Source organism: Pyrus communis, chromosome 4, assembly GCF_041283825.1.
Source record: "Pyrus communis isolate YQ-2024b chromosome 4, ASM4128382v1, whole genome shotgun sequence".
NCBI classification, from domain to species: Eukaryota; Viridiplantae; Streptophyta; class Magnoliopsida; order Rosales; family Rosaceae; genus Pyrus; species Pyrus communis.
In genome coordinates this window covers 19,528,897-19,542,564 of record NC_142568.1, presented here as the reverse complement: position 1 = coordinate 19,542,564, position 13,668 = coordinate 19,528,897, and the positions used below count along the sequence as shown (strand labels likewise).

Genomic DNA, 13,668 nt, shown 5'->3' with positions numbered 1-13,668 from the left:
GGATCCTCAAATCACATCTGTTCATCGTACATCGTGCGTAAGAAATCATTATAAATTTTTTTATTATTTAAAATTGAATATAAATAGTACCTAACAAAAACTAGTCGCAATATGCACAATGAACAAATGTGATTGAAGTATCCGGCGATGATCCTCTCTCGTTTGCAGGGGACTAGTGTTTTATTGATGTGTACTATGATAAGTTGAATGTTTTTTCATCTTACTCAAAAAAGGGAATGATACTTTAGTACCCATTGGGGAGTAGCACCCAATACACAAATTTTGGTATGCGGCCCAATAAAATAAATTTTGGTATGATACTTGAATATATGGTTTTTTTTGTTTTTTTTTTTTTAAACATTATTTTAACACACAAGCTAGAAAAGTTTATGTGTTCATCAGTTCAAGAACACCACTAAGATTTCAGTAAATTATGTTAACTTAATTTACTGGAATCGACATTGGTGAATGACTTGTCAAAAGTTAATGGAGAAGAAAGAGAGAGTGGGCTCATTTTATAAATACAAATTATTTTATTTGTTTCTATTCACATAGCACAAATTTTGTGGTGCCGATGGATTAACAGAAATTGAGACAGATGTATGATATTGAAATGAAATAATAAACAAATATATGAGATTGAAATTTTTAAAAATATATTATATGAAGTTGCAATTGAATTCAAACTTAAGAGTACAAAATGTGATTTACCATAAAAGAAAACTGATTAGAAATAACCAAAGTTTTAAAAGAAGCTAGGCGCTAGTCAGACGACAGGCTAGGGCCTAGTGTTTAGGCAAGGATTGAAATATCGACCGATACACCGATATATCGATATTTTCAACAGTCGATACTGATACTGGGGGGTAAGGCCATATCTTCCCCTATATCGACGATATATCCCCGATAAGTGCGATATCTCCGATATTTTGCCGATATTCTCGATATTTCCCGATATCTATAATAAAACCCAAAAAAATTCAAAAGTTTTGAAGCAAATTGAAACCCAAAAGATTTTTTGGAGGTATGTGGGCAGTGATTAGATGTGTGTGAAGGCTTATGGCAATATCCAATTCAAAAGATTTTTTGGAGTATCCATTAATTATTACTCTAAAGAATCTATGCACAATGAATTGAGGGGACATACGTGTCTTGGTCTGACTATCCCATGTATGGGAGGACAGTAGGGAGCTCAAGAGAGACATATGTGCACCATGTTCAAACATGGCTTACAAACTACTCGGGTTACATGACTTGGTATGAATCTAGATGGTTGTTCCTCATTGTTTGAACCTCATGGGAGCTCTTCATTTATGTAGTTGGACACTTATCTAAATTGTAATCTAATGTTTAAACAAACTATGGATTTATGCATGGTTTATTCATTCTAATAAACATTTTATTAGAAAACGTTTCGTTAATGCGTATTACATACCACTTATATTTCATCATAGGTATATCTTATTATTAGTAAATTTTGAGTTTTATTTGTTCAATACATTCATTGATAATGTACATAACATCTATGAAAGTTTTAGACCAAAATTATGTGTTTCAATGCCTATATCTGTCATTTTTGTTGATTTTTTCCCGATACCTAAAACGATAACGATATATCCCCCAAAATATCAGTAAATTGGAGGCTCGATATTATCTGCACGGCCGATATTTTAATCCTTGCGCCTAGGTGGCTAGGCGGGCGCATAGACGGACTAGACGGATTTAAATAAATCTATTATATTTCGGGTAAATAAGTGTTTGTTTGTACTTAAAATATATATAATTCTATCATAAACTACAAAATAGAATGATATATATATATATATATATATAATTCTATCATAAACTACAAAATAGAATGATATATATATATATATATATAATGAAATATTGTAACATAATCAAAACATGGGAAACAAACATATAATGTGTGTTCATTTAACTATTTAGCAAGTCTCTCACAATTTATTAAAAAAATAAAATATAAAATGAAAATTATCTATTTTATATTTAAATGAGTCACAACCTAAGTGGGTGCCTATGTGAGTTTGGACGGGTTAGACGGATGTCGCAGTAGGTCTAGACACCTTTTCATAATTTTTAAACGCCTAATGTTAATTGGAATGGTGGCAAGCCGCCTAACCAACAAAGTTAGGCAGAGATTTTTAGAAGAGTGGAAATAACAAAAAAACTGATACGACCCGTTCCGGACCCGGAGAGTGGTTCAGTGGACAGAGGTCGGTAGGGACAAAAGCGGAAATAAAGAAAAATTTGACGAACAAACGCACAGTCGACATACACTCGCCTGCCCCCTCTCTCTCTCCAAACAAATCCTTTTTCTGAGTTTTTTTGGGTTTGTTTTTAGTTTCCTCGCTGTGCCGCGCCGCCACAGTTTTATGCGCCTCCATCATCCTCTTCGTCGCCTAGGGTTTCTAGGGTTTTCAGAGGGATCTTCTGGGGCTTTCCGAGCTGGATTATTCCCTCTCCTTCCTCAGACGAATCTCCATGCGCCGCTGGTTCAGCGGCTTCGTTGATTAGGCCCCCTCTCAATCACCACCGCACTTTCCTCCAATCACTCCCCTCCTCCTCAGCCGCCGCCGCCGCTCCCTCCCCTCCCAGTTTTCTCTCGATCCCTATAATCCAATGGTTACAGTGATTCCATTTGGCTATTTCTAGGCATGGTTGTTCAATTGATTGCTCTTCTGGTTGTGTTCTGAGGGTTTTTGATTTGGATGGCATTGGGGGATTTGATGGCCTCCCGGTTTTCGCAATCCTCGGTGGTGGTCTACAGTCAGTTGGACGACTGCGCCTCCAGCCACGACGACGTCGATTTGAGCTCCCAGAGAAGGGAATCAGAGACTGCCAGTAGTAGTTATGGAAATGCCACCGCCACAAGCATGGCCTACTTGCCCCAAACCGTTGTATTGGGTGAACTTCGACACTATGCTTTCGAGGCTTGCGTGCCCACCGGACCATCGGATAGTGGTTTGGTCTCGAAATGGCGGCCTAAAGACCGAGTAAGCCCCTTCTTTCATTACATGTTCTTCATTTTTCTCGTTGGCATAAATTCCTTAATAAAGTTGTATTTGTTAGATTATTTGACAAGAAAAAATGTCTCATTTTTTAGTTCAGTATGCCAGTGGCTTTACTTCTTCAGAAAATGAAATCCGTAGTTAAAATCCCACTAATTCAAATTTATAATTTCATGAAAGATTGTTAATTTTTTTCCCTCATCGATTTTGAGCATGTAAAGACCAGGTATTTGTGTTGTGTCTAGGAAGTTTTAACGTTCCCTCGCTAGTTGTTCTTTTGAGTACATTATTGTCAGATACTTTGGTGATACAACCCAACAACTTGGGTTTGAATTAGGTTTCGATTAATGGGTTGTATGAATAATTCCATTTTTAGTTCGATAGGAAAGAAAAGTTTGTCAATTTCTTATATTCATCGTCTGTTAATCATTTCAGCAGATAAAATTTAAGGAAGTGATTTTCACACTCCTAGATTTCTCCTTTTGCACCCTCCCCTTTTTCTTTTTATTTACATTTATTCTTCTTTGATTAATTCAATCCTAATGGTAGAAATAAGGGGATGAGTGCAGAATAAAGGGGAGTGCAAAGACCACTTCTCAAATTCAATTTGTTTATTTCTCTGTAAAACCAACAAAAAACCAAGGTGCTTAAATCATGTGGTCTTGAAAAAGTGATGAACTGAACAATTCTAAAGAAGGAGTAATCACTCAAGAAGCCACCTTGTTCACAATTCATCTAGTCATATACTGCTGGAAAGCCCTGATTGTAAGAAAGAGTTTTCTTTTTTCTGCCCTCTTCAAGGCCAGGTTCCTTTCCAGTTGGCTATTACTGCTAGTTTTTGTCGCTGCAGCGATCCATTCAAACCTCCCACAAATACGTTACATTTCCTTTTTCCAATTTGTTACAGAATGATGTGTGACTATCCGAGAATTTCAACCACACCATTACATGTATGATGTATCACATGACAGAAAGAATTAGTATAATGGTTGGTTAACTTTGATCGAGAAAAAAGATTTTGTATGATTTGGGTATTTCTAAATTTAATGCCATGTTCTTCTCTTTCTATTATTGAGACAAAGAAAGGACTCAACTTCTGCTTTTATTTTGGATTTCCAAATTATCATTGTTTGAACCATTGGACATTTTGAAAACTGTACTCATGCAGTTTTATCAGTGAACATTAGTGTTTACGGGTAGTAACGGATCACACAGAATGCCTAGGTGCTTCCTGCGGTCTAGCCTATTGGTAAACTTTGATGGCACTGTCAATGTTGGTTTAAGTTTTATCTGCTGAAAACCTGATCTTTGTTTGGTTTTTTAGAATATGCACATTCGTGTAGAATGGCAAATTTAGGTTTTTCGTCCTTTTGTTATGAACTTTCAACCCTATTCTTCAACGACGAAATTGAAGCAATTATTAAATTTATCTGTTTTCTTTGTTGAACTTAGTTTCTTGTTTTTGTTCTAACTGAAGATGCTCACAATATTGTACTTGTTAATTTGTCCTTGCTTTGGTTTAAATTTCAACTTCTTTGCAGATGAAGACGGGATGTGTAGCTCTAGTATTATGTTTAAACATTAGCGTTGATCCGCCTGATGTAATTAAGATATCTCCCTGTGCCAGAATGGAGTGCTGGATAGGTGAATTTACACTGCTGATTTTTACTTTCCTTCAGTTTGTTGGTTGTGTAGTGGTTATTAATTCTTTTCTTTAACTGTTCGGGTTGGCTTATTGAGTTTCTTACTTTTTGGATTTGGTACAGTGTGCGTGAGTTCTAGATCCTCTTATCCGTTTTTCAATACCAAAGCACCCTTGGCATGCTACGGCTAATAATTTTAATCTGCAATAATAAGAGATTGATTTAAGTTCTTCACTAAAAATGTACATATTCCGTAGTGAAAGTTTGAATTCTTTTTTGTTATCATCTTGTACCCGTTATCAAATAATAAGTAAACACATGCTTCCAAGAGGGAATGATACACAGTTTTAGGGCTACAACCATTATAACTCAGACACAGCCAAACTTCATTTTATCATCCCTTTGGCAATGAAATATAACAAAATGAAAAGTTTGGATAATTATATACTTTTCTTTGTCAAGTTTACCATTCTGTTAACGTATTTTTCTGTGTCTTCAGATCCATTTTCTATGGCTCCACAAAAAGCTCTAGAAACAATTGGTAGAACCTTGAGTGAACAGTACGAAAGGTGGCAACCCAGGGTGAGAAAGTTTTTGTTTTCTTTTTGCACGCTGTTGATTTTGTTGTTTAAAATTAATTTTTGATTTTGTTTTACAATATGTGACCAGGCTCGCTACAAGGTTCAGCTTGATCCTACAGTAGAAGAAGTGAAGAAACTTTGTAATACATGCCGCAAATACGCCAAGTCCGAGAGAGTACTTTTCCACTATAATGGACATGGTGTACCCAAGCCAACTGCTAATGGTGAAATTTGGCTCTTTAATAAGGTTTTTACCAATTTCAAGCCTGCTGTTTTGTTCCCTTGCTATCTTTAAATAAAATACCTTCTAGGTACTCATTTATTTAAATTTTTTGGGTGAAGAGTTATACACAGTATATTCCCTTGCCGATTAGTGACCTCGATTCGTGGTTGAAGACACCGTCAATATATGTGTTTGATTGTTCTGCTGCTGGGATGATAGTCAATTCTTTCATTGAGGTATCCTACAGTGCAGTTATGAATGTTTTAGCTTTCGATGATGTCTGAACTTGTATTATGTTATTCTATAGTATAGAATCACTGTAATGTTTGGATTTTTTTTGGTTAGCTTTATGATTTGGGTGGCTCTAGCTCGTCTGGATCTGCAAGAGATTGTATCCTGCTAGCGGCCTGTGAACCACATGAAACTCTGCCACAAAGTGCTGAATTCCCTGCTGATGTGTTTACTTCTTGCCTCACAACTCCCATTAAGATGGCATTAAGATGGTGAAGCTTGTCTCCTTATTTTGTTAGAAGTGATTATCGGTCTTAAGTTTTGCCTTACTGTTATTGTACTTCATCCTCCGGGCTGCTGTACAATTACTGTCATTGATTATAATTATCTCATGTTTTCACTATTTGTTTATCTCCTTGTTATGTTCTAGCATTCTATATCATTTACTTATTTGATTGTTATGTATTTTCTCAGGTTCTGCACACGATCATTACTTCATGAGTCTCTTGATTATTCGCTAATCGATAAAATACCTGGCCGCCAAAATGACCGGAAAACCCTCCTTGGCGAGTTGAATTGGATTTTTACTGCGGTCACTGATACGATTGCATGGAATGTTCTCCCTCATGGTAGTTTTTTTGTCTTTCCAATTTACTGGTCTGCTGTACTGTTATCTAATGTTTTTGAATTGAATTTTCATTTGTATGCTTTGGTGGTGGCACATCCATGTAATTCTCAGTTCTGTGTTGCAGATCTTTTCCAGAGACTGTTCAGACAAGACCTGCTAGTTGCCAGCCTTTTTCGTAATTTTTTACTTGCTGAGCGAATTATGAGATCTGCAAATTGCTCTCCGATCTCTTACCCGCAGTTGCCTCCAACCCATCAGCATCATATGTGGTACTACTAAAGGAGAGAATTTTTAAGTTATGCCATATGTCAGCTAAATCAGTTGTCAATCTTTTTGCATTTTCACTCTGCAGGGATGCATGGGACATGGCTGCTGAGATATGCCTTTCTCAGCTTCCATCATTGGTTGAGGATCCTAATGCGGAGTTCCAGGTGTGCTTCTGGGTTCTTTTTATCCTTTGTTGCATTTTTTACGTTATGCAGTTAGGTTCCTATTGGTGTTATGTGGAGTTAGATATTTGTATGAGTTTCCTGTTTTGTCTGTTTGTGACATGCCTAACATTTACTTCTATCATTATATTTTTGCTTTATTCCAGCCAAGTCCATTTTTCACTGAGCAGTTGACTGCTTTTGAGGTATGGCTTGACCATGGGTCTGAACTCAAGAAACCACCAGAGCAGTTGCCTATTGTTCTTCAGGTGTGGTGTTCTACTTCTCAACTTTTAGATTTGGTTCGCTAAAGCATTATGGGATATAAGTTTGATGTTTTCTTTTCTTTATATCATGTCTAATTGAGTTTGTTTTTAAAATGGGTTGAAAAGTCACCTTTATGCTGCTTTTATCCTGTCTGAGGCATTTGATATAAAGCTTCCTTAATTACGTGTATTTGGCAACAGTATCATTTTTGTTAAGCCCCGCTGTGAAATAATTGGGCAAAATGACATGGTAGTTCTACGTAGTATTGGTTGAGTTCAGTTCAATAAAGATGATAACAGAGTAGTGCCATGGTCCCTAAGTTGTGATGGTGTATTTGGTTTGAAGGGCAATTCTACTTTTCTTCGTTATGTTGATTCAACTTGATTTGTCGTTCATCATGTATCATTGTGTTAAGTTCATTCTCTGCCAGATTTTTCTGTTCCTTAATAGCCTGACTGAATAACATCTGTATTTTAGGTGTTACTAAGTCAATGCCACCGATCTCGAGCTCTGGTTCTTCTTGGAAGATTCCTTGATATGGGATCCTGGGCTGTAGATCTGGTATTTGTGGTCATTTAAAAATGTTCCGTCTTATTATCTCTATGTTGGTTGAGAGCAATATTTTGATGGTTTTTAAAAATGACATTTCTGTTTTTAGGCCTTGTCTGTTGGGATATTTCCATACGTTCTGAAGCTGTTACAAACAATGACACCTGAACTACGACAAATTCTTGTATTTATTTGGACAAAAATTCTTGCTCTTGATAAGGTATGCCTAGATTACTGCAGCACATTCTTTGTCCGGATGTTTATAATTGCTATCATCATGACATGCTCTTGTCGGAATCTGCTGCTGTCGCATATTATCTTGATACCTGCTTCTAATCTTAGGCATCAGTGTCTACATATCAAAACTGTTTGTTATCAACAATGTGTGAAGCACGTGCTTCTTTGCTTTATTCCTGATGTGTCATGATTTTTTTTTATTTTGCTTGATAAGTTCCTTTCTGGTGTCATATACTTGCCCCCTTTTGTTTCAGTTAGTACTACAGTAGTAATCACACTTATTTATTTATTTATTTATTTTTTTGTGTCGAATCAGTCATGTCAGGTTGATCTAGTGAAGGATGGGGGTCATACATATTTCATCAGGTTTCTTGATAGTATGGAAGCGTATCCAGAACAGCGTGCAATGGCTGCTTTTGTTTTAGCTGTAATTGTCGATGGGCATAGACGCGGGCAGGAAGCTTGTATTGAAGCAGGTTTGATACATGTTTGCTTGAAGCACCTTCAGGGTCCAACTCTAAATGATACACAGACAGAACCGCTATTTCTTCAGTGGCTTTGTCTCTGTCTTGGGAAGCTGTGGGAGGATTTCACAGAGGCCCAAATATTTGGTTTGCAGGCAGATGCCCCTGCAATATGTGCTTCTCTACTTTCTGAGCCCCAACCAGAGGTAAAGTTTTACCGTATAGACTTTTTTATGAACCAATGACATTTTTGGGTTCTGTAACGTAGTCAATGAGATTCTTCTATTTCAGGTTAGGGCTTCTGCTGTTTTCGCACTGGGTACCCTGCTTGATGTGGGTTCAGGCAATGGCGTTGGTGGAGAAGAAGAATATGATGATGATGAAAAGATTAGTGCTGAAATTAGTATTGTTAGAAGTCTACTAAGTGTTGCTTCAGATGGGAGCCCTCTGGTCAGGGCCGAAGTTGCTGTTGGTATGTGATTAGTCATCTGATATTCAGTTAATCATATTCGTTTGGTTGGACTTTTATTATAAATATGCACTAGATTGTCTGTCACCAGTACATACCCTAGTGTTTTTCCTTACCATCTTTCCCCCCATTCAAAACATTAGCAGGATTCTTTTACGGGGCCCTGAAATTTGATTAGTCATGAAGAGATTTCTTGTAGGAATTTTGATTGTGTAAAGTTGTATATTCATCTTTACAGCACTGGGACGCTTTGCCTTTGGCCATAACAAGCACCTCAAGTCAATTGCTGCTGCATATTGGAAACCACAATCTAATTCTGTTTTGAATTCCTTGCCCTCTTTGGCTCATATGAAAGGTAACGTTGTTTCATCTCAAATTGGTCCACTTTTGAGAGGGACCAATGACAACTCATTGGGTCGAGATGGAAGAGTCTCCACCAGCAGCCCTCTAGCGAGTTCTGGAATTATGCATGGATCACCATTGTCTGACGATTCATCTCATCATTCTGATTCTGGAATATTAAATGATGGTGTGAGCAATGGTGTTGTCAACCACTCAACACCTGAACCCCTGGACAATGCAATTTACTCTCTGTGTGTATTGGCTATGTGTACTCTAGCCAAGGATCCATCTCCACGCATTGCAAGCCTTGGTAGGCGGGTTTTGGCCATTATAGGGATTGAACAAGTGGTGGCCAAACCCATGAAGTCCACTGGTAACAGTGTTCGACCTGGTGAATCCATTACAGCAACTCCAATTCCCAGTTTTTCTGGATTAGCTCGATCTTCTTCATGGTTTGATATGAATGGAGGTTATGATTTGAGAATTACTTACTGTTTCTCCCAGTCATTGTCTTTTTATTAATTGCAGGGACCAACATTGGTATGATTAAAACATCAAAAGGAGCTGAATGTCAGGGGGAAAAATAACTTGGAAGTTATTATTTAACCCGATATTCAGCTCCACTTGATGTTTTGATGTATGGTGTTGGTGGTTAGTTTAATCTATCTTTGCACTTTCAATCTTGTTATTTAGTAACCGATTTTTGACAGGTCATATGCCATTCCGAACTCCTCCTGTCAGCCCTCCTCGGCCCAATTACTTAGCTGGAATGCGGAGAGTATACTCTTTAGAGCTCAGGCCTCATATAATGAGTCCAGATTCTGGATTAGCGGATCCACTTTTAGGTTCTGCAGGAACTTCTGGAGCCTCGGAACGCAGTTTTCTTCCTCAATCAACCATCTACAATTGGAGTTGCGGGCACTTTTCCAAGCCGCTTCTCATTGTGGCAGATGACAGTAAAGAAGTACTTAGTAGAAGAGAGGAGAGAGAAAAATTTGCCTTGGAGCACATTGCTAAATGCCAGCACTCGTGTTGGTTTTCTTGTCTAATTCTTCTTCTCACTCTTTAACTATTATTTTTGTTTACCATTTTTTAGGCTGTTTGATGGAATTAATGTATCTTCCATGTTCGTGGTCAGCTGTGAGCAAGCTTAATAATCAAATTGCTAGCTGGGACACCAAATTTGAGACGGGTACAAAAACAATCTTGCTGAATCCATTTTCTCCTATTGTGGTTGCGGCAGACGAGAAAGAGCGAATCAGGTGCGTGGGTTATCACTTTTTCAAAATTTCTTTGTTTAATATTTATATGTACTGTGTGGCTAATATTCATTCTATGTTTTCTTTGTTCGTCATGATAAACTTTCAGAGACAGAAAAACTGTGCTAGAAATAGTCATTAAGTTATTATGACTTGTGGAATTTGGAACGGATGCCTGTTTTCTTGTCCTGTGTGTGATGGATTTCAGTTCCCTTTTACCTTATTGGGGCACAGCTCAATGCCCTTTGTGTACAATGGTCCTGTTTTTTAGTTTTGTTTTGTGTGATAGTTAATAGGTATGCTTTTGATTTTTTATGAATGATGGGGTGTTGGTACCTTGTTTGAAAAATAAAAAATGGCCTATGCCACCCTCTTTGTCAAACTATCAGGTGCTGTTTGGGTTTTGGGTAGCTATTGGATGAATATGGGTTCATGTATGAGTGAATTTGGTTCATGTTGGTAGAATATATTGATTACCCTCATTCTCCGACTCTTTAGTCTAGTATAAATTTGATGGTGTGTTAATGTTTTGGTGGTTATTTCTTCATAGGGTATGGAACTACCAAGAGCAGAAGGAGGCTACCCTTCTCAACAGCTTCGATAACCATGATTTTCCTGACAAAGGAATCGCCAAGCTCTGCCTTGTGAATGAGCTTGATGACAGCTTGCTTCTTGCTGCTTCAGGTAATATTCTATACTACAGAAAGACTAACTTCTTCGTCAGGAAGGGAGCTATTATTGAACCTTTCTAATTAATTTGCCCCTTTTCTGCGGTCATATAATTAGGTGATGGACACATTCGAATTTGGAAAGATTACACTTTGAAGGGTAAGCAGAAGCTTGTCACTGCATTTTCTTCAATTCAAGGTCATAAACCTGGCGTGCGAAGTTTGAATGCTGTTGTGGATTGGCAACAACAATCTGGATATCTGGTACTTATTTTCTTTAGGATGTAATGCGTTAGTGCTATAGAACAAGTTCTGTTTCAATTTTTGTGATTCTTGTTCTTTGTTGTGAATACTGTTTTGATTGCTTCTTCATCCCTCCATTTGCTAGTATGCTTCTGGCGAATTATCATCCATTATGCTTTGGGATCTGGATAAAGAGCAGCTTATTAATTCTATTCCTTCTTCTTCAGATTGTAGCATCTCAGCACTGGTAAGTTCTTACCACCTCAACATACTTTCAACATCTATTCAATTTACAGCTGTAGTTGTATCAATTACAGACATAGTCCGTGTGGATTTGGCTATTGAGACTGTCTAATATGTTGTATCTTGAAAATGAATGGTTTAATAATGACTGGATCCTGCATTGTCTGTGTAGTCTGCTTCTCAGGTTCACGTTGGTCACTTTGCAGCTGGTTTTGTGGATGGTTCTGTCAGGCTTTATGATGTGCGAACTCCTGAAATGTAAGCTCTTTGTGTCTTCTCAGGCAAATTTATGACGTATTACTTCTCAAAGCGTTGCAATTAACTGCAAATGATAAGTTGCAAATAGTTAGATTTGCAGACCTAGATGGACAATTTCTTTTATGGCCTTGTGTAGTCTTTAGGATTGGATTGGAATGGATGACTCACTATATTCAAGGTATTTGAAGGTAGAGGCGGATGATTTTTCATGTAGGGGATGGAACATGAAGATGAAGTAAACTTATTCCTTATAATCCTGCCATTTTTTTGGGGGGTGGGTAGGTGGGATTGGAATGGATGAGTTTCCTTAATGAATAATCCATTTCTACCTTCAAGATGGACACAATTTTTTTTTCCATCTCTTCCTCCAAAATGTCTTGAATATAGTGGGTTATCCATTCCAATCCAATCCTAGCGACCAAAAGAGGCCTATTATACGTGTGGCAAAGGATACACTTTTTGTATCTGTTTCTGTCACTATACATTTGTCTCTCCAATCCGTACGTAAAAAATAACCATATTAGCATGCTACTGGGTTTGAGTTCAGCTCCTCACTAAACTTGGATTTCTTGCTGTGATATTGATGATTTGCGTATGCTATTGCTTTGAGCTGTTTTATTTGTGTGTTTGTAAATCTTAGGCTTGTCTGTTCAACCCGGCCACACACTCAGAAGGTGGAAAGAGTTGTGGGGATTGGCTTTCAACCTGGGCTTGATCCTGGCAAGGTAAGTGGGGAGACCCTTGTTTGATATTTGTTTTTGAAGTTATTCCGATTGAAAGTGAGACTTAGATGAAATTCTTCTCTTCATCCAGATTGTAAGTGCGTCTCAAGCTGGTGACATTCAGTTCCTTGATATCAGAAACGACAGGGATGCCTACCTTACGATTGAAGCTCACCGCGGTTCACTGACAGCTTTAGCTGTTCACAGGCATGCCCCAATCATTGCCAGTGGCTCGGCCAAACAGCTCATAAAAGTCTTCAGCTTGGAGGGCGAACAATTGGGCACAATAAGATACTACCCTTCCTTTATGGCCCAAAAGATTGGTCCTGTTAGTAGCCTAGCCTTCCATCCCTATGAAGTGCTGCTTGCAGCTGGTGCCGCAGATGCTTGCGCATCCATTTATGCTGACGACAACTCTCATGCTAGATGAGCATTCTTTCATCTTGGAAGGCAATGCATATGGATTGACTTCAAATGCAATCGTGCCGTTGCAGATCACTCGGGGCATCTGGACCATTGTGTGATATAACATTCCTCTGCCCCGATTCCTCTTCAACGTCAACGGGTGGATCTTGAAGCACCGGTAGGTTGCTGTCGACCGCTTGTGTATGCTATATATAATATTCGTTAGCCTCCGGTGTAGTGGGTCACAGTTGTGGGGAACAAATTCCTGCATATTTATTGGGGGCTCTGGAAAATAATGTGTTATATAGGGTAATTGCTTGTAAATATCCTTTCCATTTTTTATCTCCTCATTTTGGTGTGTTCATTTCTTTTTTTTTTTTTTTCCTTTCCCTTTGTTCGATTTGTAAAAACGACGCATATTAATTGATCGTAATCTTAGATGGTGACGCGGGTAATTATCTCGTGAAATACATTGAACTCGATAATCTCTCGATGGCTCGTCACGGTCTTATGTTGAAGTTGTAAATAATTCATCAGGCATTTCCTTTGTGTTTTATTCCGACTCTAGTCGCCAGGTACTTTTGCCATAATGAATGTACCTATTTGTGTCCCTAGCCAAAAATTGATACCGAGTTCTGCTTTCACTTTTTCTTGGGAAATGGCCGGATTGTTAGAAGTGATTAAAATGATTGACGTATTAATTAAATAGTGGTGACGCTAGCAATCTGATTCTGATGTTGATGTCATATTTATAAAATTTAGTAAATTGGTAACTA

The 13,668-nt window shown here is 37.9% G+C and overlaps 1 protein-coding gene across 2 annotated transcripts; it reads left to right on the top strand.

Annotated features, from left to right (window-relative positions):
* The first annotated feature begins 2,173 nt into the window (after window positions 1–2,173).
* Window positions 2,174–13,360, top strand: LOC137723137 (regulatory-associated protein of TOR 1). 2 transcript variants are annotated; one of them, XM_068462307.2, is made up of 23 exons: window positions 2,174–3,017; window positions 4,574–4,676; window positions 5,175–5,257; window positions 5,345–5,503; window positions 5,599–5,715; window positions 5,825–5,982; window positions 6,185–6,339; window positions 6,463–6,607; window positions 6,691–6,769; window positions 6,934–7,035; window positions 7,511–7,594; window positions 7,692–7,802; window positions 8,136–8,489; window positions 8,575–8,755; window positions 8,991–9,563; window positions 9,805–10,125; window positions 10,233–10,356; window positions 10,904–11,037; window positions 11,140–11,285; window positions 11,410–11,511; window positions 11,680–11,765; window positions 12,406–12,490; window positions 12,579–13,360. In XM_068462307.2, the coding sequence occupies exons 1-23, from the start codon at window positions 2,733–2,735 to the stop codon at window positions 12,915–12,917; spliced, it is 4,026 nt and encodes a 1,341-aa protein (XP_068318408.1). In that variant the 5' UTR covers window positions 2,174–2,732; the 3' UTR covers window positions 12,918–13,360. The 2 variants fall into 2 exon arrangements, with proteins under 2 accessions (XP_068318408.1, XP_088548936.1); XM_088692810.1 differs by lacking the exons at window positions 7,511–7,594; window positions 7,692–7,802 and having other exon boundaries at window positions 2,277–3,017.
* The last annotated feature ends 308 nt before the right edge of the window (window positions 13,361–13,668 follow it).

What these genes read in the sequence shown, in the direction of transcription:
- LOC137723137 (XM_068462307.2), top strand. Translation starts at nt 2,733, where the DNA reads ATGGCATTGGGGGATTTGATGGCCTCCCGGTTTTCGCAATCCTCGGTG. An exon ending in AATGGCGGCCTAAAGACCGA is followed by an intron (nt 3,018 to 4,573) that starts GTAAGCCCCTTC and finishes ACTTCTTTGCAG; the next exon opens with ATGAAGACGGGATGTGTAGC. An exon ending in TAGTCAATTCTTTCATTGAG is followed by an intron (nt 5,716 to 5,824) that starts GTATCCTACAGT and finishes TTTTTTGGTTAG; the next exon opens with CTTTATGATTTGGGTGGCTC.